This window comes from Athene cunicularia, assembly GCF_003259725.1.
Source record: "Athene cunicularia isolate RWA chromosome 1 unlocalized genomic scaffold, athCun1 chr1_part2, whole genome shotgun sequence".
Taxonomy (NCBI): domain Eukaryota; kingdom Metazoa; phylum Chordata; class Aves; order Strigiformes; family Strigidae; genus Athene; species Athene cunicularia.
The window spans coordinates 13,353,409-13,379,407 of record NW_020799092.1 but is presented as its reverse complement, the minus strand read 5'-3'; the positions used below and the strand labels follow the sequence as shown (position 1 = coordinate 13,379,407).

At 48.7% G+C, this 25,999-nt stretch overlaps 1 protein-coding gene across 7 annotated transcripts in view; it reads right to left on the bottom strand.

Annotated features, from left to right (window-relative positions):
• Positions 1–25,999, bottom strand: part of LOC113491468 (sodium- and chloride-dependent GABA transporter 1-like) — a 55,948-nt gene that overhangs the window by 11,373 nt on the left and 18,576 nt on the right. For 5 of the 7 annotated variants that reach the window (XM_026868411.1, XM_026868408.1, XM_026868412.1 and 2 more), the window contains 10 exons: positions 25,864–25,996; positions 24,565–24,699; positions 22,647–22,750; positions 22,211–22,335; positions 21,271–21,383; positions 15,710–15,841; positions 14,858–14,960; positions 14,340–14,440; positions 13,381–13,548; positions 7,420–10,751 (listed from right to left, as the gene is read on the bottom strand). In XM_026868411.1, coding sequence (XP_026724212.1) covers positions 10,647–10,751; positions 13,381–13,548; positions 14,340–14,440; positions 14,858–14,960; positions 15,710–15,841; positions 21,271–21,383; positions 22,211–22,335; positions 22,647–22,750; positions 24,565–24,699; positions 25,864–25,996 — 1,219 coding nt within the window. In that variant the 3' untranslated portion in view covers positions 7,420–10,646. Of the gene's footprint in view, positions 1–7,419; positions 10,752–13,380; positions 13,549–14,339; positions 14,441–14,857; positions 14,961–15,709; positions 15,842–21,270; positions 21,384–22,210; positions 22,336–22,646; positions 22,751–24,564; positions 24,700–25,863; positions 25,997–25,999 lie in introns of those variants that run through there. The other 2 variants (XM_026868413.1, XM_026868414.1) reach the window with 2 other exon arrangements.

Here is a 25,999-nt window from a genome sequence, read left to right as displayed (position 1 = left end):
GGGCGGGGAGGGAAGGGAAGGGCCTTCTGTGCTGCAGCTCCTTCCTTTCCATCTTGCCAGCATGCAGCAGAGCCAGCCCCAAACCCGCTGCTCATGTCTGTGTAGCTCTGCACCACTGGGGGGGGAGGCCAACACACTCATGCAGAGCACATGCTGCTGCATGTGCACACTGCAGCAAGGAGAGCAACTTCACAAGCCACATGTGCCAATGCATGTGTTGGATGCCAGCTGGCCACAGAGAAACTCATGTACCCAGGGACATCAGCACATACTGTGTGCTAATGCACACACCATCTGCCAACATGTAGATGTATGGCAGATAACATGTAAGCACCTCTACTATCCACACAGCTGATCATGCTGTACAAAAATATCAGGCATATGCAGCCATGCACTGCCTGAGCAGGACAGCTGTGCTGGCTGCAGTTGCCATCACAGCCCATCTCACATGCTACGTAGGCTCAGGCTTGGTTAACATTTGGATGGGAGACACGTAAGGAAAATGACATTTTCCATGCAAATCAGACATACATACATATTTACACAAAGCATAACCCCAAGGTTAATGAAACTGACCTTGTGAAGTTCTGCACAGGGATGAGAGAGATGATCAGAGACAAACACATGCACACAAAGCAAGCTCTCCTCTGCTATGGATGGGGGGAGGCAACCTACATCTTTGCAGCTGAGTTGAACAGATGCTGGATTCAGACTGCACCTGCTAGAAAAACCTGTCTGTAGGTTGCAAATTCTTTGCTGGCTTCAAAGAATCCCTTAGACCCCCAGACCCACGGTGAAACACTTGGGAGGACAGAAGAGCCTCTGAGACACAAGAAATTTCCCAGGAATTCAGAGGCTTCTGTTTATGTATTTGTGTGACACGGATATATTACAAATCAGATTGTCCCAAACAGTCATTTTCTAAGATGTTTTGGAACAGGAGATTATTGGAGAAGTTTCTGCCTGATGTTTAGATCACACACCTGGCTGTAAAGATGAAAGCAATAAAACCAGATTGTCTATATGTGAAATACTCCTCACTTGCTCTGATGTGCAGATACTATTATTAATCGGAAGGTGGCAGGTACCTTTGGGATGGATACTATGTAGACGCATATAGGTAGTGCTGATACAAAGAGATTACAATCCAAAAAGCATATACCACAACTGTCATGGTGCATCTGTACACTGTTATATCTATACAGTATACATAGTGTGCAATAACACATATATAGTGTGTTCAGAGTTGATCAGAATATGCCACTCTTTTCTACAGAGAATTTTGAGATGTAATTTTTCTCTGAAACTTTTAAGATGGACTTTAAGCATGTCCCTCAAGTGCTTTGCTGTAAGTGGGTTCCACCCACCCCCCTATAAAGCAAGATACAGATGACTTGCCGCTGTACTCAGCACTACACAGCCTGTTGCCTCCGGCTTTGCAGGTGTTGTCCCTGGGGTCCCAAAACCAACACAAACCGTGGAGCCCTCAGGGAGCAGCATGGTGGCAGGAAGGCTACCACAAACCCAAAGCTGCTATGTCACAGTCTGTGATCGGGGACAGCAAGGGAACAGGGCCTGCAATGTCACTGTTGTGTGCAGGGCACAATGGGCCCCTTGCCACCTCACCTCAGGGACTCTGGAAAGATTGTGCTGGTGCCTTGGGGGTGCCCAGGGCACAGCTGGTCACAGAATCAGGCTCTGCTGTGCCCACAGATTCAGGTTTCCCATCATTGCCAGCTGCTGGAGACGAGGTGCCCCTCTGTCAAGTCACTGCCCAGATCCTGAGTCTGGCAACGTGGGGTCATGAGGTCATGCACATACTCCTGCCTGACCTGAGAAAGGTGGCTGAAAATAAGTAGGTGTCTCAAGGGTGAGGATGGCTGGTGAGTAGGGCTGTGGGATTTAACCAGTTTAGGAGCTCTGTCACACTTGGCTGGTCTTGGAGATAATGGATACAAATGAGATTAAAAAATGAGATGGCTGAGGAGTTGTGTTTTCTGCCTTAATCCATACAATCCATGAACTGGGATTGTTCTCAAGCATGCAGGGTAGGATCTTATTTTCTGTAACACCCATGCTCTAGCCTTGGGGTCTGACAATATGGCATAGTCATCAGTGACTTCTTGGAAACAAGAGTCCTGTTTTCCTAAGCCTTCCAACTCATGAATGGTGGATTCTCCCAAACAATGTCAGGTACATTTGGAAAAAAAAAAAAAAAAAAAAGAAGAAGAGTGGAAGGGGAGAGGGAAGGCTCTTTCTCCACAGGACTGTATGGCCAAGGCTGTAGCAGCTAAAACACTTTGAGTGCCTGACAGAGAAATGTGCCCATCCTGATATTCCATATACACTTTGCTATTCCCTCCCATTACAGAAGATTTTGCTTTTTCAGTATGTTTCAGCTCCATCTCAAATGTGCAGAAGCCTCATAGACTTGCTGATCAAACAGGACTCAGAGTGCTAGCAACAGGAGCAAGTGCCCCCCCCCCAGCTTCATGCTCAGGATTTCCCTGAGTTGGTGGCCCCTCTTTGACATTCTCATGAATTTCCTAGTGCTAAATCGGAGCAAACAGGGCAGCCTCCTCCCAAACCCCACTGCAGACAGGTGTTCACCCACAGGGCACTAAATTCCTGCCCACCCATTGCCACGCCATGCTGTTTGCACAGCTGGCTGGGAAAGAGCTGGGCCAGTCCAGGGCGATGTGCCCTGAAAAGGCAACGGCTTTGCAGGGCTCTGCACTGGCTGCATCTGTGGGTGCCCTCATGCTCCTCTGCATGATGCACAGCCCAACAGTACGGGGATGCTCACTCCTCCCCACAGCCACCGTCTTGCTGCTGGTATGCCCCCGCCGCAGCTGCCTCCACACACTCCTGCCTCCCACCTTCCTCCACTCACTGCCTTTTTGAAATGAGCTATTCATTATATGTCATAAAAAACTTGTAGCAAGCTATTTGGGCAGCACAGAAAAAGGAGGACTACATGTTCCGTGTAGGAAAACCCAAATTCACATATTCTGAGCAGGCATCTCTGCTGGTTCTAGCTAGGCCCGAAACAGCTAAGCCTGGCGCAGACAGGCAGGCCGGCCAGAGTGCAGGGAGCTGCCAGCCAGGCTCTGACAGCAGCTAGCTGGACACCAGCCCTCCTGGGACACTCCAAGCAAGGCTTTTTCCCCACTGGGACAAGCAGCCCTGGCAGGAATAAGAGCAAGCTGTTAAAACTGTTGTAACTATCCAAGAGAAAGGAAAGAAAAGCTGCCTCTTCAGCTTCCTAGGGAGGGGAAAACAAAACAGAGAGCAGTGCCACAGCCCTGCCATGCAGGGAGCCCAGACCCGTGCTGACCCTCTCACTGGGGCAGGTGCCACCACGAAACACTTTGGTGATAATGTTATCAAGTCTCAAGGCACATGGCTCTGAAAACTCTTTAGCAAAACCAAGTACAGAGAAATCCTCGTAAAAACAGCAAAAGCAGTCACTGAAGTGAGCCTGGTGGTACCAGGGCCTGGGGCCTGGTGCTGGTGTCTGCACTGAGGCCATTCCATGAGGCGGCTGGTGCCCAAAGCCTCCTCTTTTTCCCTGGTCTTTGCTCTCATGCAAAGGGAAGCTTTCCCTTTGCTCCTGGAGCAGGTGCAGAAGCATTTGGATCCCTGTACATCCCCTTCAGAGCCTGGGAGACAGCAACAGTGGGGGGAAAACACAGCTCATGCTTTCTGAAACAAAACCTGGTGCATCTGTTGGGTACACCAGTACAGGAGCATGCAGCAAGCCCGCCCTGTGCCAGTGTGCCAGCTGCAGGAGTTGTCCACCCTGCTCAGCTCCCCAGCACTTGAGAGCTGCTTCTGCCTCAGTAAGGACAAGGTCCCAATCACTGTGGCATGCTGAGATTTTGTTGCAGACTTCAGGTATGTGGCTTTCAAGTAAGGTGGCCCAGGCAGAGCAGCAGTCACCAGTTAGCATCAGCAAAAGTCACATGCAGCTCCATGGCGCATCCAGGGCAGCCCCACTTACCAGCCAGCCCACTCCGGACACCGTTAGCTCTCCCTGTCTTCTGAGTCACAGCCTGCGACCCTCCGCCTACAGAAGGAATTACCTCCTTTGCACCCAGTGGGCCACAACAAAGCCACGCAGCCGATGGCAGCATGAGCCAGAGACAGGTTAGTACCTGCAAGCCAAATTTTCAGCTGGTGTGAGTGGGCAGCATGCTGCTTTCAGCACTTATATCAGTTTTCTGCACACTTAGGACCTGCCCCATAGGACCCAGCATTTGACACAGCCCTTCTCATTTCCTTGTGGGGAACAGTTCTCCATCACATCTTTTTGCAGGGAGGGAAAGTGTTGCTTGGTAAGGGCCATGTGAACACAGGCAGAATTATCTTCCCTTTTTAAAGGGAAAGGAAAAAACCCCATCCTCTGGGATCTGACCTTGGCCTTCAGCCTCAACTCATCTTCTGGTATCCACAATGAAAAGGGCAACCTATCCAGTAGCTCAGGACATGCAGCCAGGAAAGAAATGTGTGCAAGTGAAAAGGCAGGAGCCCTTATTAAATAGCTTGTTCAAAGATAAAACCCCAGCCATCTGTTGATTTGACCTAGAAGAGGCACTGCTATAATAATTAACAGAGAGAAAGGCAGCAGATATGCCAAGTGAAAAAAACAGCAGTTTGCTAACATTTTGCACAGGTCTGCCACAAACACAGTAGGAGGAAGGAACGAGGGGAAAAAGTTCAGAAGAGGTAAGATCACAGTGTCTCACCAGGGCAGATGCTGCCAGCAGTGCAGGGCAGAAGCCTCCTAGGGGCTGCAGGACACTGTGGGCTGGTGCAATTTTGGGCTCGGCTTCCCAGGAGGAGATGCTGTTGCAGGGGACTGGCAGCTGGCAATCTCTCTCAGAACCCTGCCTCTCCCCACAGCTCGGGGAGCATTCTGGGGTCTGTGGTGCTGCCGGGGATGGGGGCAGCCCCAGTGGGGCTGGGTGAATGTGGCACCCCACCAGGCAGTGGCTAAAATGCTGCTGAGGGACTGTGCTGCCGCATACCTCTCACCGTGGGAGTGCCACTCACCCAGATTGCTCCTATTTAAACAGTGATGGCTAATACAGACTCACCCTCCACCCCCAAAGAGACAGACTGATCTTTCTTTTCAAAGCTCAAAACATCCAGGAACCCATGAAAATCCATTGGTGCAGCCTGATAGCAGCACCTGCCCAGTGCTCAGGCACACTCTGTGGTGCCAAGGCAGGTGCCCAGCCATGGGACACCTCCTGCACCCTGACCTGCAGAGCACCCTGCCACCCCCACCTCCTCCCTGCCAAAGCATCACCCCACGTAGCCGCTGCTGGAGTCTGGAGGGAACCACTGAGCTTCAGCTGCCCAAGAAATTGCAGTAGCTGGCGCTCTGACAGCTGCTCTATCACACCCAGCTCCCCTAGGAGCATCACTCTGAAGTTCCTCTCGCAGAGCTGAAAAGCCCTTTAAAATAAAAATCTTGGATTATAATTCCTAATCCTTGGATTATAATTCTCATTTTCAGTAAGTGCAGAGAGGGGACAAAGAAGCCAGCTCTTTCTCTCCTTCCTGCCGAACCAAACACACCTAAAGAACACATGGAAGCGTTCATTCCGTGGGCTAGGCAGGCAGTGACCTGGAGTGGCTGCTTGGCTGGGATGTTGTGGCACTGTCAAAAGAGGTGGAGGGGGATGTTGTCCCCTTCTCACCAAGAGCACTCACCCCTTTCTATCTCTTGTCCTTGTCCCCACCAAGGAGTTATTTTTAAAGGCACGTCAGTCTTCTCTGGTGTACTGGAGGGGAATGCACAGACGAGCATGTGGCAGCTGCTCAGGCTCAGCTACGTAGAGGAGTGTGAGCTGCAGCCAAAGGGCACACGGGCTCTTTGGGGATGGGCAGGGAGCAGAACAGGGGCCAGCACTGCCTGCATGATGAGACACGAGGCACCACTGCTCCTGTGTCCTGCCCCTCATCCCCAGAATCATCCCAGGGGCTGATGTACCTCCAATACCTCCAGCTTTGGAGCCATTGAGCAGATGGGAGGCAGCACGCTTCAGGCTGATGGCAAGGGATGAGTTTAAAATTGAAGAACCGTGTATCTGGACAAATATGGGGCAGGTTTTGTTTGGAGCCAGGTCAGCAGCGTCAGCACAAAACTCACTTTTCTTTACAGGAACATTGTGGGGGTATTTGTGTTTTCCCAAACAGCACAATGCAATGCAAACAAGCCAAGAGCCTTCTCCAAGCCACACAGCTTTCAAGGGGAGAAAAACCTCCAGCCAGGAAGCCATGCACTGATCTGCCAGTGGCTCCCCAACTCATAAATGTCATGTCCAGGCAGGAGTGCCTCCCAGGCAGGTTACTTGCCCCATACTGTGGATATGGGGCCCTCTAAGGCCAGTCCCCTTCTGCTATCATTACATCAGTGTCCTGGGCAAGTCCCTTCCCACTGGGTTGGGTTTCCTTGTCTGGAAGAAGAAACACATGGATGCCCCCAAATCCCCTGGAGAAAGCTCCTCTGGTGCACCAATATGACCAGAGTGAAGCCCTCCAGGGCCACTCTGCATGGGACTGCAGCTGTGGTGAAAGCTGCTGCTCCCCAGGGGCCATGGTGGGGACATGTGCCACCCTGCAAGGGGCTGTGACTGGTCCCTGGGGAGCTAATGAAGGCTGGTGCTGTTTGCTTGGCAGCTCAGCAGCATCATGCTGTGCTGTCAGGAGGCATCTCCATCAGCGTCAGGGATGTCAGGTATCAGCGTGGGGAGCATTAACCTCTCCTGAGTGTCTCCAGACACGCACACTTCTAGCCCACAGCATCTGGGGATGATGGACGCATGCTTGGCAGGAGCCCCGCACTATCCTTGCTGGTGCTGCCTCAGCCAGCACTGTGGTGGGGACACTGGGATTCCACTCCTGTCCCCTGCTACCCGCCCTGGTGCCTGTCCCAGGGCCACCAGCTGGGGGGTCCCCCATGGCATGGCCCTGGGGCCCAAAACACTTTACCAGCTGCTAACAGCTGCACATGGGTCCCAGCCCCTTGGGATGTGCCAGGGCAAGCACTGAAGCCAAGGGGATACCATGCAAACCCACAGGCAGCCCTCTCAATGCCACCAGGGCATGGGAGGGGACACGTGAGGACCTACGCTGGATAGGCCACCTGATGTGCTGGAGGGAGAGACACCAGCCCTGAGGATTGCTCCTGATGGGGTGAATGAACCCTGAGGGTCAGGGTGGTAATGTCCCTGCCGCTACACAGCTCTGAGCAGGTCCCACACCTGCCTGGACCATCACCACCAAATGCAATCAGGGCCCCTCAGTCCAGAGAGAATCCCCCCAGGACAGGAGGGGGACAAGGACAGGTTGCTCATTCAGAATGATGCCAGTTTTAAGAGCATCCTGCGACACACAGCACAACTGCACCCAACATATCGTTTAATAGAGTTGTGGAGAGACTACAAGCTACGCAGCAGTTGGCTAGCCAAAGCCTTACAGTGCCACACAGCATCGGTATCATGTTGCAGATGTTGCACAAGTGTTTCACAACCGGCTGCCAGCTGTTGGAACACATCTGGGAGAATGGCAGCAGGAAGAGCTCCCCTCTCCTGGATCTCCAGGGAAGCAGCACTTGAAGTGAAGCAGCGAAGCAGTGAAGCAATCCTGTCTTTCCTGTTGGCCCCCTCAGCCCCCCCTGCTGCATCAGAGGTTGGGGGCAATGGCATTTACTTTATTTTTCATAGCCCTCAGGAAAAAGAGGATTTTGGAGGGATTTGAGCATAGCTCCCTAAATAGCTCCTTAGAATTAAGAGGTTTCACAGGGGATTATTTTGAGTGCTGCCCGTGGCAAGAGGAAGAGGCTGGCAGGTGCTTGGAGGGTGTGAGAGGATGGAAAAAAGGCAGAAGTGCTGTAGGTGAGCACAGGGGAGGGGGATCCCCTTCTGAACAGCAGAATGGGAGGGGAGCATCCCAACCCCCGGCCACACATGTATTCTCTCTGCTGGGTGGACCAAAAGGCATGAGGCACCGAGGGAATGGCACAAAAGTGTCTCTTACAGAGGAACTGCTGGCACCAAGCATGGCACGTGCCTTTCAGATGGTGTTCGAAGCCTGACGTCAAAAAGCCAACACACAGATATGGCTGCTTCACTGGACCTGCTCACAGTGGCATTTCTGAGGCATGGGATGAGCTCAAGGGGCTGTCCCCTTCCCTGCTGTCTCTCTAGATGGGAATCCTGCATGCGATGGAGGTGGGAAGGCTCTTCTGGCACTAAGGATGGGATGAGTTTCAAATGCTGCAAAAGGGTATCAGACAGAGTTTAACTAAGGACAGATTCCTCCCTGCAAGGCTACAAATGCCAGACTTTGCAAATTCAAACATTCCTGGTGGGGAAAAAAGCAGTGCAAAAAGAGGAAAGGCAACGAAATCTTACAGAACAGGCACAGTTCTGCAGAGACTGGTGGAATATGGGTTGAAATACCTCTTCTAGTAACATCAAGAGATATCATTGCTTGGCACAGGTCTTTCTGGTGCAAAGAGGACAAGAAGACAGCTGGAACTTCATTATAATTTTGATATTGGGATGGAAATTGCTTCTTAGGGACCAGATATGGCAAAAAGCTGAGCTCCTCTGTGGGGTCCTGAGCTCCAGCTTCCGTCAGGCAGAGGGTTGAGAGCGTGCACAGTGAGCGGCTGAGCCACAGGCATGCAGGAATAAGTAATAAGGCTGGAAGGAGAGTGCCCTTGAGAAACTTGGAAGTGAGGCTGGTAATAATACAGTGAGATATAAATGAGAAAGAATAAAAAGGAGAAGAGAAGAGAGGGAGAACTGTAATTTGACAGTAGTGGAAGCAAAAAAGCAGGAAGAAGCAAGCTGAGGTAGATAATTTACACTGGATGGATGATACTGGGGAAGCAGTGAGGTAAATGAACAAAAAGAAGCAGGGCAGAAGGGAAAGCAAAGGAGAAGTTCACAGGCAGAAAACTAAGCAAATGGTTAACTCTCATCAAATGTTATTATGAGCAGCCCATGCATGGGGTAGCCCCTGCTACTACACCTAGAGTGATATTCTGCATGGGCCACACGTAAGGCCAACAAGTCAGAGTGAGGATGGGAGTAAAACCCCAGCAAAAAAAAGTAACTGGAGATTTAGGGATTTCCTGAGCCACCAGGGAAGGGACTTTGTTTTCTGCACCCTTCCTTCTCCACTTCCCTGGAGGACAAACCTGGACAGTAAAGCCCTTTGAACAGCTCTCTCTGCAACAGAGCTCTTTAGCCAAGAGTTTAAAAAATTACCACTGATTTGTTCTACCTCAGACCTGAGCTGCCCCAATAAAGTTGGAAAAATTGGGGTCTTCAATGGTTTTCAGGCTTCGTTCAAGAATTGACTCCTTTGCCCATCACCCACCTATGCAACTCTTAGTCTGAATTTAAGGGGAGAGTGGTTATGTGACCTGGATGCAGAGGCAAAAGCAGGTTTCTAGTAAAGGTCATTACTGCAAAGATCAGAGGTTAATACCTGTTTTCAACACAGATGTCCCTCTTAAAGGACATATATATAAGGAGTGGTTTCCTTTATCCCATGTTTTATAAAAATAGGTGAAAGTGAAATAGAAAATTTCAGCTACACTAGTGCTTGCAATTACAGGACAAGTAAAGATGACATGTCTGTGACCGGCTGAGATTAATTGTGATGAACTATGATTGCAGCTTTCAGTGTTTGGCTTTCGGCTTTACAAGATCAAGCCTGTAAATTCCACATTTCCTCACGTCCATTTAACAGCTGTGATTTTTTTGACGTAAACACCCTAATGATTAGATGCAGGACAGGGCGTGATCTCAGCTCATGGTGCTGGAGACAGCAAAACATGCACTCAAGGCCTGGCAGTAACAACCACTAAGAGCCAGGACACAGCACATACATCATGTACAAACACATTTAAAGCAATGTCAATCGAGACGAACTGGTGAGCTGGCAGGGGACCCTACCCCAAAGGTGAGCAAATTCATCTATAATCACCATATGACTTCTTTCCTCTTTATGCTACCAATCCTCAGGGTGGGAGACCGGCAGAAGAGCAGGTTGGACCCATGTGCCAGCTGGTCCCAGGGATGGGCAGCATGGGGCCAACCTGCATCATGTCACAGCCCCACAGCATGAGCAGGACATACCTTTCCTCAGACACTCATTTATGAATTCATTGACTCTGAGCTGAGCCTGGGAGTGTGAGCCAGCAGGAAGGCAGGCCAGCAGACCTGGCGAAGCTGTCAGGTTTCCAGGGGAGGGGAGAAACTAATTTGCAATGAGTCACACTGTGTGTGCACAGGTACCACGGGTGATCAGTCTAAGGATCAGCATCCTCTCATCAGGGGGAGGAAGACCTGGGCCTCAGCAGCTCCTCCCTGAGAGCCTGGACCAGAATGTTGCAGGATGAGGATGTTCACTGCACAATGCCCTGGCAGCAGCTCGTGCAGTGCCTTGATAAGCTGGGCTGGGAGGAAGAGATGCATGAGGGTTCCTCTGCCGGGTCCCTCTCTCTGACAAGCGAAAGCCACCACAGAGCCAGGGACAGTAAGCTGTGCTGGAGGAGTTCAAGGGACAACGTGGCATGAGCAGCTACAGGGCAGGGCAAGGAGGTCCAGGCTCTCCTCCTAGACGGCGGCATCCGAGACTCTCCCATTAAAGGACATCTTTGGTCGAAGGCCGTTGTTCTGAGCCTGCCCGTCTGTCTTGGGCTGTGTCATCTGCTGCAAACGCTGCCCAGGAATGAAGGGAGAGAGTGTGTCAGCTGGGGAGCCAGGAGTGGCAACGGTGGGACAGCTGGGGTGTGGCAGTGGCTGAGGTTTGGGACCTAGTTGCAGGGTGAGGGAGCAGTGCATTGTGGCAGGAGTTACTCCTCCGGCACAATTCAGCAGTCCACTGAAAGCCTCTGAAAGTCACCTTTGCTTTGGTGCTGCACACAGCACAGCCACTCTTCCTTTCATCTGAAATACTGGGATCACACTTATAACACAGGCGAAGTGCTACCAGGCAATACCAGCTGCAAGTAGGAACAAGAGAGATCTGCACTGTCACAGGCTTCAGAGCAGACCCATTTTCCCAGTTTCCATAACTTTTAAACTAGGGTTGATTATAAAGCATTACTAACTAGCTACAGCAGGCTAACAAGGCTACTGTCTGTGCCAGTGATGCAGATCAGACCAGTCCACCTGCACAAACCTTTGCATCAGCAGCAATTCGTGTCACCCTGAGCTGATCAAATGAAAATTGCAGAGCCAAGTAAAGTGAAGCAAGAACCCAGGAAAATATGGAGGGGCAAGACATTACTGGAGGCGTGTGGACTGAGCATCAGGAGTGATGAAGAAGAATGAATCACTTTTGCCTGTCAGGGAGGGACTGATGCTGTTAAGTTGCAGAAGGCAGAGGAGGATTGAGCCTGACCTGAATAGACATCACTAAGTCAGGAAAAAGCTCTTTCCAGCAAAGGGAAACAAGCTCCTACTCTCCAATACCACTGAAGTGGCTGTTGCTGGGTGAAGTCCCTGAAATGTTCACTGAGATCCTCCTACCATTCATGGTCTTTTTTTCCCCTCTCACATTCATGCTCAGTAGGATCAAAATTACTTGTAATCTTTCCTGTCTGTCAAAACCTCTTTATGCAGCATTGGCATCTAATTTCCCTCCAGCTCCAGCTCTATTACAAACTAATCCAGGATTTGTGCATATAAGAGGCCAAAAATTCTCTGTCTCTCTGATATAAACGCGCGCACACACACACACACACATACACAGAGCGAGAAACCTACTTTCTTCCTGCTGCCATCTGCTGCTGGGTCTATGAACAGTGGGGATGAACAAGGTCTGGGTCTCCTGTTGTGTGTGGGTGCTGTTAGAGGGAGAGAGGACAGAGTGGGTGCACACCAGCCACTCATGCTGCTGACTGGCACTGCTGGTTTGCACGAAGTGCTGAGGGCATGGGTGGAAACATGTTCATGAGATGTCCCCAGATGCCAGGATATCCTTTCATCATCTCTAGTGGAAACAGGATTGAGCCTAAGCAAAGGTTTGAGCCCATATCTGTATTTGCAGTCTTCCCTTTTCCCTCTTTTCCTGCTCATATTATGAGGGTATAAGGAGGCTCTCAAAACATCTGAGAAAGGACCTACTATGGGAATTGCTGTTGATCTTCAACACAAAATGGCAAGAACCTAAATTCAACCTCAGATGAGAGACCAGAAACTGAAAGCAGATCTGAGACACTAAACCTGCCCAGTTCCCCCACCAGAGCCCATCCAAAAGAGAATGGGAGGAAGGAAAACCAAATCCACTTGCAACTTAACCTCAGAGGTAGAGAGCCTGAAGATGACCTCAGTCTAACAATTCCAGCCAAAACATTTCTGAATTAAACATTATTCAAAATATAGTATCCATGAAGGAAACTCATGAGATTTAGATGGAATCTGGTTGCTGTTGCAGCTTGGGCTGGGAAAGCCATAAATGAGCACCCCTGCAGTGACTTCTTAACACCTGTAGCTCGCAGCAGACAGCATCGAACCAGGGACTTTGTGCACAGTGCCCTCAAGACTGAATGTCAACACTGTAAATAAAATCTTAACAGCAATTACTAGGTATGACATACAGAGACTCATGATTCACTGCTACATAAAACCCTGCGCAAATTTTTTAAAAACATGTTTTATGAGATCAGAGTTTTGGGTACTGTGGGACTTACATAAAAGTCTGCATTGTTTCTTAGCCCCTCATTTGCTGAGTACTCTTTACAAAGCACACAGCAAACTACTGCTGGGCATGTTTGTTACTATCAGGTCCTAGCCCTGAGGTATTTCAAGCTTCATGCTTGGAAGATCCTGGTCTCTTTGCTGAGACATGCCAGGTAACCATGCTCATAGCCAGGGACTGCTGGGAATTGGGATTTCTCTGGGTTAAGAAACCTCCAAGATTTCTTCCTAACCTCTTCCATGGCTCCAGACCCTTTTTGTGGTGGTGACAACACGAAGCTCAATGAGGGACAATGGGACTGACCTAAGGAGATACTACCTGAAGGTCTCCCCTCCTGGCCACATGCAGGCAGCCATGTGCTGCCCAGCAGTGCTCGCAGTCATTTAGACACATTAGTGCTCAGCTCTGCTAGTAAGTCCTCTCCAGTGAGCCCATGTTACCAGAGTGTTCTGTGTGCTGGGACTGATTTGAGCCCTCCTGGTTGAGAGGGTGTGCAGAGCTCCTGCAGCACTGACCAGAAGGACTGTGACAACTTTGTCAGAGCAGAGCCTGCTTGGTTCTCCTTAGATTGAGTTCGGGGGGAAGGGATGTGGATGTGTGTGTTACTCTAAGCAGAGAGCAGAAGAGGAGTGAAGATGTTCATACCTGCCAGAAAGTCCCCGTTGAGGTGAAGAGACAGTACAGCATGTATCCTGGAATCAGTACCATGGAGGACAGAGCCATAAGCCAACCAATGCCTTGCCCCCACACAGGATAGATGTATTTTCCCAGGGTCAGAGGGGTCATTTCCACCACACTGAAGAAGAACACACCCTGAGTGTGCAGAAGAACACACATCACAGGTGAAGGTGTGCAAAACCAGGGCCCATCCATCCATTCTTTCCTTCACTATCCTCTTAGTTCCCAAGAGTCTTACAGCAACATAACAGCTCCTTAAACTAGTCTACATGCTCTCAGCCCACCAAATGATAATTTTAAATCACTTGTCCCCTGATTATCCTATGTAAAAAGTTGGAGCTGGAATACCCCTGATTTCCTTCTTCACTAGATTACTCAGACAAGCAATGACACCACACCAGCTCCTAAGTTAACAGCATCATCACAGCTGGTCTCAGGAGTCTTCATCTTCCTATCACTGGCCTTCTCATGCCATTCTCTGTACGTCTGCTTGAAGTGCAGGAACCAGCAAAGGTTAAATTGCTCTGCAGTTGGCTATGCTATATTTGCTCATGTCTTTTGCTCTGACAAGCCCTATGAGGGGCTAAAGCTGTATCTGGAGTAGCTGAGAGTCTTCACCAGAATCAAGAATATCTTTTTAAAACACTAAATTAAATTCTTATCTTTTGGTATCTCAGAAAGAAAAATGAAGAACTGATGGCATCATTTAGATTAAAACAATCATCTAGAGCTTTTCTCTACAAGGTGGTTTTCAGCAGGCAGAGTGAAAGAGGCTCCTATATTACTTTACCCATCTCAGGTCTGCCTAAAACCACCTTGTACCAGACCTATACTGTGTTGAGAACACAGTGTTTCCCCTACAGCCCATCCAAACTAAAAGGTTCCTTCTGGATCCACTCCTGTAGATAAGATGTCTCTGTTCTTACCAGGCAGACAAGAGGAGTGAAGAAGGCCCAGCAGATCTTCCACCAGATGCATGGTTTGTAGCCAATCATTTCCTCAATATTGTTGTAAAATCTGTTCACACCTACGAGAAGAGTGTGGAAAAAAAATGTCCCATCTCAGCACCATGGACATCACCTCTTCCCATTTCACAGCACAGGTGAGCCACAGCAAGAGGGTGATTATGCTGTACTATGAGAATCATTAACGGGAAGGGACACAGTACAGGGACACAAAATCAGTTTCGTGCTAGCAGCTTCCATGCTTCTGGTGTCCTCTTGAAGGACCAGAGGACAGATCCATAAGCATCTGCCAGGATGTGCAGGTGTTTTTGTGGTGTCGTGGAGAAGAGAGATGACAGCCTCCTGCTCCTGATTTTCTGAAGTTATCAGCCTAAGATGTTTTCAGTTGCAAAGTTTTCACTGGCTTCACTGTGGGAGGCCTCTGAAATAACTCACTGTGCCTATGGAGAAAATGAAGTAACAAGGTCTTTTGTGCTTACCGTAACACCAAGAAATTGAGATGGTCTCAAAGAAGATAAGAAAGAGAAGACACATGCCACTGGCTGAGTAGTAATCAAACAGCTTGAAGACATAAATGCCACCCTGAGGAGACAAAACCAGGTTGAAGGATTTTAGTTATAGATTATGGTCGACAATACCAGCCGGCTGCTTGGATTGCTACTATCTGCATCTGATGGCTTTAATGTTAATTTCCTTGGACAGTAGAGCCGGCTTTGCAATGTTTCCACTGGAGTCTGGTTCCCAGCAGCAAAACTGATGTGCTTTTGCAGATAATTAACCAGCCTGTTCATGGCTGGTCGAGGCATGGCCAAGGGTGAGGAGAAAAGCAGGGATCCACTAGGATTTCTTACGTTTCTCTGTTTTAGATGGACTTACTTCATTTAGTCTGCTCTGCCCCTCCCAGAAGTTTTGCTGCCTTGCCTCCTCATGAACCTACAACGCTCCACAAATGGTGTCCAGAGCATTCAGCCCTGACCTCAACACATATGAACCTTGACATCAGCCCCAGAGGTTTAGGGCCCTGACAGACTGGTCTTCTTTATGTTATATTAACCCCTTGCACTAAACATTCCCTTACCTTGGGCTCTGTTGCCTTCAGCCCTTACTGCAAATAGCAAAATAACAAGCCAGACTGACAACAGGATGGTGGTAAAAATTATGAAGGAGTCCTAAGTCACTTGAGATGTGGCAGTGACAAGTGAGCATTTATCCAGCACTAGGATGGCTCCTAGGGATGCTGTTACTTCTCCCAAAGCTTTCGGTGCTGCTGTGCTATGACAGAGTGACTGGAAAGATATCACAAATGGAGGTACAAGCACGGCTCTCTGTACCTGGGTGATGTTGGAGAATCCAATGAGATAAGAGATGAGGCAGACTACAGCGATGAAGACCTTCTTCCTGGCTCTCAGGAGATGAGGATACTCATCTATCAGAGCTGTAATGAACCCTTCCACGGTGCAGAACTACAGGAAAAGGTATACACCAAAGACATATATATAAGTATCTTAGCCTGACATCATCACCTCCAACATTTAACTCCAATGTTGGGATCCTCATTACTTTAACTGATCTCTGCAGACACTAGGAAAGAAGAAGGCATCTCTGCACAAAGTTGGTCTGAACCATCTTCTGAAAATGCCTCTCTACCCCCAATGAATATAGAGGGAGCTAAAAGCACTGGGGTTAAATACTTAAAATTAGCTGAGATAAAACTCTGCTTTTTGCCTCCCAGGGAAAGCCTCCTCTTTCTTACCCCATACTCTCACTACTGCCCTGCTCCCCCCATGCTGCCAGGCTCTCTGTCACAGCAGTGCATCTGTCTGCCGTGGGGACACATGCAGAACTTTGCTTGCTCTTCCTTTCCCGTGTGTGCTCTTCTCAGACTACTGCAACAGCCGTTGTGCTGTTCAATGATCTAAAACACTCATTAAGGAACTGCATTACCCACTGCCCAGTCTCACATCCATGTGCATAACAACAATATCGCGGACTACCTAGTCCTTCACTTTATTTCACTTTTTCAAGCACGTTACATTAAATGCATGCAGTACATTAAAAGCCCATCCTCACAGCACATCGTCTTTCTAGAACGGAAAACACCTGGCTGGCTTGTGCAATGCTATACCAGACACAGTATATTAATGCTGTCTGCACCATAACACATAAAGAAGTCCCCATAAGTGTTACTTTCAAATCAGTTTTCCTACTAGTTCTGCCCTATGGCATGAGGACAGTTTGATTGTATATATGTGAAGTGCATCATTCCCTCCTAGTTCTGGATAAATTTTGAGATTCACATTCATATCTCACTCCCAGAAACCACTGGTAACATACAGCTGTCAGAGAGAACATCATGCTTCTAGCAAAAATCCTGGGAAGTTTATGAGGGCAGCAAGCTCCTAGCTTCCCTGGTCACCCTCAGTAAATGTACAAGCCAATGCAATGAAAATGAAAGAGGTTTCATTGCTCTTGGATGTCAAGGATCTCCCTGTCCCTGGGAGAGTACTCTAGAAAGTGCTGGCATTTTTAAAGTCAGCTTTGAATAGGGAAACAAGAAGAAAAAAAAAAAAACAAAAACAAAAACTGGAGTGAAAGTGGAGATAAGGGTATACAGACTAAAAAGAGCAGCAGAGGGCTGGAAAGACATATGGAAGAAAAGTGGGGAGTCTGAGCCTTGTCTATAGCTGGGCAGGGATGATGGAGGAGCTTGCACACCATGGGCTGCTGGGGTTGGCCTCCACCTGGGCACAGAGAGAGGCACAAGGTGATGTTTCTGCCCAGGGTTTTATATCCAGTGCCAAAAGCCAGTATTCCCAGAGCATCAAAGCTCAATTGTTTCCACTCAAATTTTTAATGAGCTAAGCCTTTTATGTTGGACACAAGTGCTATCAAAGCATTTTTTGCCACTTGGGCATGGGTTAAGCTGCCTTTATACTCATTGATAGTGAGCTCTTCACCCCATCCCACCCAGCTCGTTGGAAGTCAGAACTGAGCTGGCACTACAGTGTGAAGATTTAGCGTGACAAAAAAATCCCAAACAACTGTCAAAAGCTATTCCTTCCACATGGATGCATGGCCAGGTGCCGCTGGAGCCATGGGCAGGGCCAGGCCTTCTGGCACTGGGCAAGGCAGAGAAGGAAAAGGGTTCAGAGTGGGGCTGGAGTGGTCGGGGGCAGAGGGTGGATGTGAGGGGTGTCCAGTGGAGAAGCAGCAAAGAAAAACATGCCTCAGATAATGGGGTGTGTGTGTGTGTGTGCAACTGACACCCTTTGGTGCAGGAAGAGGGATCAAAGTCAGGGAAAACACAGAGGGAAAGACAGAGAGATGGGTGATAAGGAACAGGGCTACAAAGTGAGTTAAAATCTCTTTGCCTCCTATCAGAATTAATCTGCCATGTAATGGATGAGGTGGGGAACCAAATGGCGGTACACTGCTTTTTCTAGCCATAAAACAGGCAGTGGCCTTCATACCGTTACTGAAAATTGCCTCATGCCAGCCTCAAGCTTCAGAGGTGATGCAGCCTGGAGGAGGCTCCCCTTTCCCACCCTGGGAACTGGCTCCCTAGTTGCCTGGGGTCCATACTTCCCAGCCTGCATACCCAGCCTGAGATGGTCGCACAAGATAAGAAGGCACCTGAGTGAAAGCATGCTACTTTCAGGAGTGATAAGGATCTGGTTATTGTGACATCTGTTCTTGACTTTTCCCTGTGTGTGCACTTGTGTGTGCAGGTGGACACACTCCAGTCTGCTTTCCAAAAAGTTCCATTTTTCTCACCATCACCAAACACAATTTTTAGCACATATTCTTTCTCATGCCTTGTCCCATGATACTATTTCTCTCCTGAATATTTTATTTCCATTCACTTGTCTCTTACGCTCTTTTTTCCTTTCAGGGGCTTAATCATTACACAAGATGCTGGGTCTGATAATCTCGTTTGGAGAGTCAATATAGGTGGCACCTTGGTCTGAATGAAAGTCCCTCTCCCACCCTCTCCCAGTGTCAGGGTCCTGTTATTCCCTCCTTGGCCAGGCAGAGCACACTGACTGGAACCCATGGACCCGTGGGAGGTTCTACCACTGCTGCCAGATGTGCAGGAGAGAGCCACAAGAAAGTCCTGCTTCTGGCAGCTGGAAATCCTCACGAATAACCTGTGAGAGACGGCCTCACATGGGACAGATGCAGGCTTGCAGTCACAAGGCTTGCTAGTTCCCCTGGGGAGAAAACATCTGACCTGGAAACTGGTAGGTTAAAAGAAAGCATTAGCATATTATGCAAGAGGGTCTAGACACAAGAGAGCTAAAGCCCAGATGGATCAGAGGCAGCATGAACATTAAGGCACATGAGTGGCAAGTGGGGGCACAGGAGGGAGGCGCGTGTCTATCAATATAGGTCATTCATCCCGTTCAAGTAACTGCCGATGAGATGAGCACCCTGGCAGAAAGAGGCAGATGTAGCTGTGCTGCATCTGCAGAAGACTCGCTTTTGAAGCTAATGGATACGAGTGGATCTACTCCCACCATCCTTAAGTGGTTGGCGCTTGTCGCTGCATCACAAATGCAGATCTCAGCCCTCCCTTCCCTTGCTAGCTGGGCCTCCGAGCATCTCTGCTGTGCCTGCAGACCCCTGCCCAGCCGGTGACAAGGGGCAGTCTCAGCCCAGCAGCCCTAGGGGTGCAGGGTGCAAGAAATGCCCTATGGTCCTGCTGTGCCTCGTGGACTGGGCTGCTGACCCAAATGAAAAATGGTTGCTCCCTACATGCAAATACTACAAATCATATTTAATCAGCACATCGCAAACCCGTCTCTTTTTCTTTTTTTTTTTTTTTAATTGGACACTTCAAAATGCATGTGCAATTGCAGCTGTTGTTGCAGCCTGTGCTATTTGTTTTGTATGCATAAGCTGCCATGCTGTTAATGGTGTGTTTGATTGAATCAGAGCTCCAGCATGCAGACAGAAAGCCTCTTCACATGTATTTATCTGTGCTTTTTAAAAGCTTGTTTTCCTTTTGATGCTTTGTCCCCCACCTCTTCCTCCTCCAGGCAATGATAGCCCCCCCACGGACTGCCTGCCCTCCAAGCCTAGCTGTCAGAAGGGACTTGAAGAATTTCAAGTAGTGTTTCAGAAGCTAATGCAGCAAATGAATTCCACACAGTGCTTAGAGGGCTTATTGTCATGTCTCAAACTATTTACCAGCACTGAGTGAATAATCCATAGAGAGTAATTTTTTTTTTCTGTAGATGTAGCTTCTTTTGAAACATTTAGTTGTTATTGGAAATTGTTTGCTGAATAATGTCCATGGTAATGCAGACGTGAGCTTTATGATGCGTTCATGGGAGTGTGTCATAACTGAAAACCAGATTTGGTTGATTACATTTTCCTGGAAACCAGGTGTGACATTTCAGCAATAGGTCTGAATCTGATTATGAACTAGACTTGGATTTATGAAGGCTACCTGTAATCCAAGAGAGCATCCATTTTGTACCAGTGGTTTGCACTGCAAGGAAAGAGCACATGGGCACAGGGGGACATGTCATGGTGCAAGCACAGGCTTTTGAAGGAGCCTTTGATTTTGATGCACTAAAAAGCAAGGCACTGCTTCACTACGTAGCTACTTTTATGCTGAATTATCAGAAAAAAAAAAATCATTACTTGGAAAAACACAGACCATGATTTTTTTGTTTTGTTTTGTGAGAGCTCTGAGGGGGGCAGGGTAGAGACCTTTTGCCACAGCTGCCTCCCCCTCAAATATCCTGTAAGACTTATCTGATGGCAAAGCAGTCAGGGTACCCAGGCATCAGCCTTTCCCAAGGCTTTCCCAAGGCATAGTTCCCTCCTGCCAGGATCTATCCCTGCTATGAAACAAGCCAGGTTGCTTCACCTCCACTCAGGGTCACTTTTTTTACCAACTCCAGTGCTGAAATACTGCATCAGACCACCACTCTCACACCACAGGAGAGCCCTAATTCAAACACTGCATTGCTGCTTTTCTCAGCACTAGCTGTCAGTACTGCAGCAGAGTATGGGGTCTGGCTGGAGACTAGCACCTTGTACAGAGATGCTCTTCCCAGCTTCTGGGAGTAGAGAAGGTAGAGACTTTCTACCTTAACCTATGAAAGTAAGCCAAAGTTAAGACATTTTCTTGCCTCACAGGAAATGCAGTTTGGTCAAGGTGACACAGTAAGAAAATCCAAAACATCCATACTGAGCTTCTCACAAAATACCAAGAAAGCTGCGATGACCACAAACTATTATCATGCAGGCATGAAATGAAGCAATTAATACCAATTTCCATTATTTAACATACCTAGGTGAGAGAGTGAGGGAATCATGTCTTACAAGAATAAAGCAGTTATTACTTGAGAAAAAACTTTTTCCTTTTTCCCTCGTCCCAAAGTATTTTGGCAGAGATAGTTTCTCGCTAGCTCTGCTTAGAGCCTGTGAGCTCAGCTGCCAGGGTCACCCAGCAAGATGGGGACATGCTGTGCCCACACAGAAGTACCAGCACTTCACTGGGGCCAAAAATTGATCTGAATAGAGAAAAGCTTTCCAAAGAACCTCTTCTCCTACAGGGAAGCAGTGATTGTCTTATAAGGTCGACTGATTCTGCTGTGCTGCTGGAAGCTGGTCGTTACTCTTGTTTTTAGTTGGCAGCAGGACAAGGACTGGTGCACTGGGTAGTGGTCAGATACCGCCACACTTGCAGTATATGCCTATGTTAGGGAAGAGCACAGAGACAATATCCACACAGCAGATTTCATTTCATGAAGCTGCATCTCACCATGAAAAGTAAAAGACTCTGCTCAGTCACGTCCCAAGGTGCAGAAGGGGACACCACTATAATATTTGAAGATATCTTCGTATCTTACCCCATTTTGTCCCTGGGTTGTCTCACCTGACTATCCAGACCCAGCATCATCAGCATAGAGAAGAAGAGGATCGACCAGAGCGGGGACAGGGGCAGCTGTGCAACAGCCTGGGGGTAGGCAAGGAAAGCCAGTCCAGGGCCTGCAGTAATGAAAAGAGGGATGAGCCTATGCTTATAAAGCATTTGATGGGAAATCTAAGCTAACGGCCACAGCTGAACAAAGACAATGATCACAGGTCAAGAATTACAGGTATTTAATACAGAAGCTAGAAAAACCTGAGCCTTTGCCCATGACACACCAACGCGATGGGGTGCACAGGGGTAGAACTGGGAGGCAGGAATGACTGGACAAACACTTTGCCTTTTCTCAACCTGCAGGCAAGAAAGTCATCAAGTTACTGATACCAAATGGAGATAGAGCACTTTGCTAGAAAAATAAACTGATATTCAGAGCTGGTTATAACTTTACTGATGTCCTTTTTTTTTCCATCACAAAATGCTATTGCTTGAGATAAAAGCTTTCTCTGTGAAGACAGCAATTTCAAATATGTCTTTCTGCAAAAAGACACGGTCCTATCTTGGCTAAAAAATTATTCCGACATTACAATTTCAAAATTTCGCTTGGAAAAGGGACTCCAAATTTTTATCACGTCTACTGAAAACACAGTATCTATTCTCCATAAGAAAGTTTCAGAAAGCAAATGGCCCAAATATTTCATTGCAGCAAAAGCACATAAAACTTCAGCAGTAAAAGAAGTTGAACACTAAGAGCAGGCAGAGATGTCCCTTGCAGCCATAGTGTGATGAACATCAGCCACAAGTGTCTGAGACCCATCTTGGTGGAAGGGTATGCAAAGAGGGTTGCAACACTTGGGCCTCACTCAGGAAAGGCCTGGGAGCATCCCATGCCCATTGACAAATTGCTCTCAGAGGTTGATGTTGCATTTGAACCTGGGTTTCTGCTTACCTGAGGAGGCCAGCTCTGAGATTGACTTCTTTGTGATGTGTGACATGAAGCCAACAATAGAGAAAATAACAAATCCAGCAAATATGCTTGTGGTGGAGTTTATACAGCAGACAATAATAGAGTCTCTGGAAGACAGAAAGAAAGAAGAGAAACCACCTGCAGGTACCTACCAGGAGGTCAAGAGTGAAGTGTGGGGTAAACAAAAGACCAAACCCTGCCAAGAGCTGTTCCTGTGCTTTGAAGAGGTAGTGCAGGTGACAAGTTAAGTGCCCTGCAGGCAGGGGAGCCCCACTATGATGACTGCAGCATGTCCCTTCGGCTGCAAGTTGCCAGGAAGGAGATGTTGGAGATCAGTCACCCCAGACTTACTGTGATCTCCCTCCCTCGCCCATAAGCACTCCCCACCACACAGTAGGCTGGAAAAAACCCAACAGACCTGTAGACATTGTTGTGGAAAGTGTTGTAGCTTCCCAGAGCAATCAGAGACCCCAGCCCCAGGCCATAAGAGAAGAAGATCTGTGTGGCTGCATCCATCCAGACCTGTGGAGAAGGGCCGGGAGAGGAGTTCAGCGGGAGGGTCTCCATGCTGCAGGCGACCCTCCTGCAGCAGCTCAACGCAGGGCTAGCGAGGGGGCTGTATGCAGACCAGGGGGCTGTGGACATGGCCGTACGGTCCACTGGGGTGGTCAGAACCTGAGGGCACCCTGCCACTAAGGCCATGAGCACCTGCAACCCCGTCTGCTGCCCCAAGCTCCAAGAAAATATTTGGGTCAGTGGCTGGAAATGTCACAGGAGCCACCATAAAACCTGCAGCTGTGTTGCTGCCAAACAGGCTGAACATGTTTGAAGAGACTTTTTTCCATCCCTTTCTGAACACCTATCTGGAGTGAGTTGGTCTCAGAGATGGTGGTGCAGGCAGAGAGAAGAGTAATGGAGAAGGCTGGTGCAGCTCTGTTTTACCTGCGGTATGACCGGAGCATGCTGGCTTCTGCAGCTATGGGGGGTCATCAGGGCCTCTGCACTACCCCTAGGGGAACAGGGATGCCAGGGGTCTTTAACACAGGGCACCGGGTCAGGGATGGGGCACAGGCTTTGAATGTTTGCAGTGTCAGGAGGAAGCCTGCTAGAGAGCAGTGCTTCCGCGAGAAGGAGGAAGAGGAGAAGGGGGTTTGCATCCTTCCCACATGGCAAGTGCATCAAAAATGCAGCCTGGCCCAGCACCACAAGCACATCCTCAGCCCTCCAAAACCTGTGGCTTGAGGCTGCTTCCAGTGATAGATGGGGATGGGGGAAGAGTCATGCCTCTCATTTTCTGGAACGTGTTCCTCAGCCTCCAGTGCAGGTCAGAAAGGACTTGCATATAGTCTGAATTTGTGTGTATGTGCACTTGCTTTCTCACAGCTGCCCCCTGAGGGGTGCTGCTCCCCTCAGAGACCCACGTCCCACACTCATCCCCCTCTGTTCCTCTTCCACTAGTGTGTCTTTGATTTTTTTCAACATGGAGTTTCTTGTGCAAACAACTGCAGAGGACAGCTTGCAAAGCTGGTTGCCAGTGCCTTAAGATCTTAAATACTAGAAGGCACAAGAAAAGGGGGCAGACAGTTCCTTTCTTAATAGCATAGTATTTAAACAACTCTTCTGTTCTTGACAGTCTTGTTTCCAGCATTAGAGCCAATGCAGCTGGCAGTAGAGCTACAGTGAGTGTCCTGTGAGAGGGATCATTGGGACCACTTGGGAAACGATGGGTGTCCAGTTGTCCCTGTTCACATGTGCAGGGGTGACTGGAGCCATGGGAGCATTGCTGCTGCAAAAGGCAGAGTTTGTGTCACCTGAAAAACTTAGCTTTTGCAAGCCTCTGTGCTCCTCCTGGCCCCTCTCTGTGCTTCCACTGATCAAGGCAACATTACCAGCCACTACTCACTATTTAAGCACTTCCAGAAATTGATGCTGGGTGTACTGTTGTACTTGTGCTGCTTCTGATGTGCCCGTACCAGTGCCACCACCTTGTCCTCTTCTCTGGGACCACCAGATCAAGACCAAATCACCAGCCCTGAGAGAGCCAGTGAACGGAGGCATTCCTAGCCCAGAGGGGAGGTTTTTTCGTTGGGGTAATTTCTGACACCCCCACCTTGCCCTATGGATAACACTGCTTGAGTACAACAGAGCTGCTGCACAGATTTTGACCCACGAAGGGCCTGCCCTTTAGCTTTGTCTAAGCCAGTGAAGGTTGCGACTGCTTGAACAGGGAACTTTTCCAGGTTTTTTTAATATGTAAAATATTCGATGGAAGTGCCTGGGCACGACTAACGCGAAGACAGCTGGGAGGTGAGAGATTTCCTCACTAGGCTACAAACCTCAGAGTTGGAGAGCTTCCTGAAGTCGGGCGTGAGGTAGAAGAGGATCCCCTCCTTGGCTCCCGGCAGCGTGACTCCCCGGAAGAAGAGGATGAAAAGCATGAAGTAGGGGTAGGTGGCTGAGAAATACACCACCTGCGAAAGACATCATGGGAGAGAAGCCATCAGCCTACCAGTGCCCAGGAGCTTTCCTGTCGTGTGTGTCCTCCCATGCAGAGCTGCTTTTGGCAACATTTCCTTGTGTTTTCTCTTTCCTGTTCCTGTGCTAGTAATGTTTCTGACTGTTTGAGGTTTGTCCCTCCAGTGACGCACAAGGACACGCTAATCACAAAAGTAGCACGTTAAAGTCCAGATGAATTGCCCAAAGACAGGGGAATTGCACAGGGATGAATTTAATCCACAGAAGTAATCCCTTTAAGTCATCACATCCTTATTTTACAGAGCTAAAGCTGGTGTTCCTCTAGTCTAATGCATCAAGCAACATGTCATCTTGACTCCACTCCTGTCTTTTCCGTACTGTATCAGGGACTCATGGGTATGTGCCATCCCTCATCACAGGGACCATACGTGGCAATCAGCTGGGCTTTGCTGTGACTACGTAGATAAAACCTGTTTGAGAGCCACCAAGGAAGTTAACAGCTTAGGTGACCTATGCCTGAAGCACTTCTTTCTGATCTCTCCTCTAGATTATTCCTTTCACAATACTGTCCCGCTACACCACGCTGTGCTCTAAATAACACATCTCAGTATCTCAGCTTTGCTGTTTCACTAAACTAAGCAATTACCTTTCCACGGTACTAGCCTGAAATGCTACACAGTGAATAACAGTATGCTTCTGATCTGAGGGTCTCCCACCAATACCTAAAGGGCAGCAGAAAAATTTTCAAAGGAGGTGGTGAGTTTTTTTTCCCACTGGCAGCATTTTAAGAGACAATGATTTTCAAAAGGAGGAGCCCAGAAGAGGCCTCACTCTCTCAAAGGCCTGTCCCAAGGTGGGAAATGTAAGTAATCTCTAAAAATCTCTTTCCAAGTCTCTTCCCAAAAAGACTGAGTACTCAGACCTGTGACTTTACAGGGAAGAGCTATTCTCTATGCTTAGAATGAAAATTACCATAAACAGGGTAGCAGTTTTTACAACCATGAAAGGTAAATGTCAGGAATGTAATAGCATCTACCACAATTCTGCCTCGAAACCTTAGTTATAGACAATCAAAATTGAATTCAGAGGACATTCTGATAGCCAAGACCTGAGCACAGCAATGAGAGGCAGCACCGAAACACCTGGTCCTCGCACTGTACCTTGCCCGTCCACTCCACACCCTTCCAGATGGAGAAGTAGACCAGGAGCCAGGCCAGGGCCAGTGTGCCAGCCAGGGGCCAGCGGATGGTGCCGGGCTCCCCCAGGCCCTCGGACATCTGGTGCATGTTCCTCCTA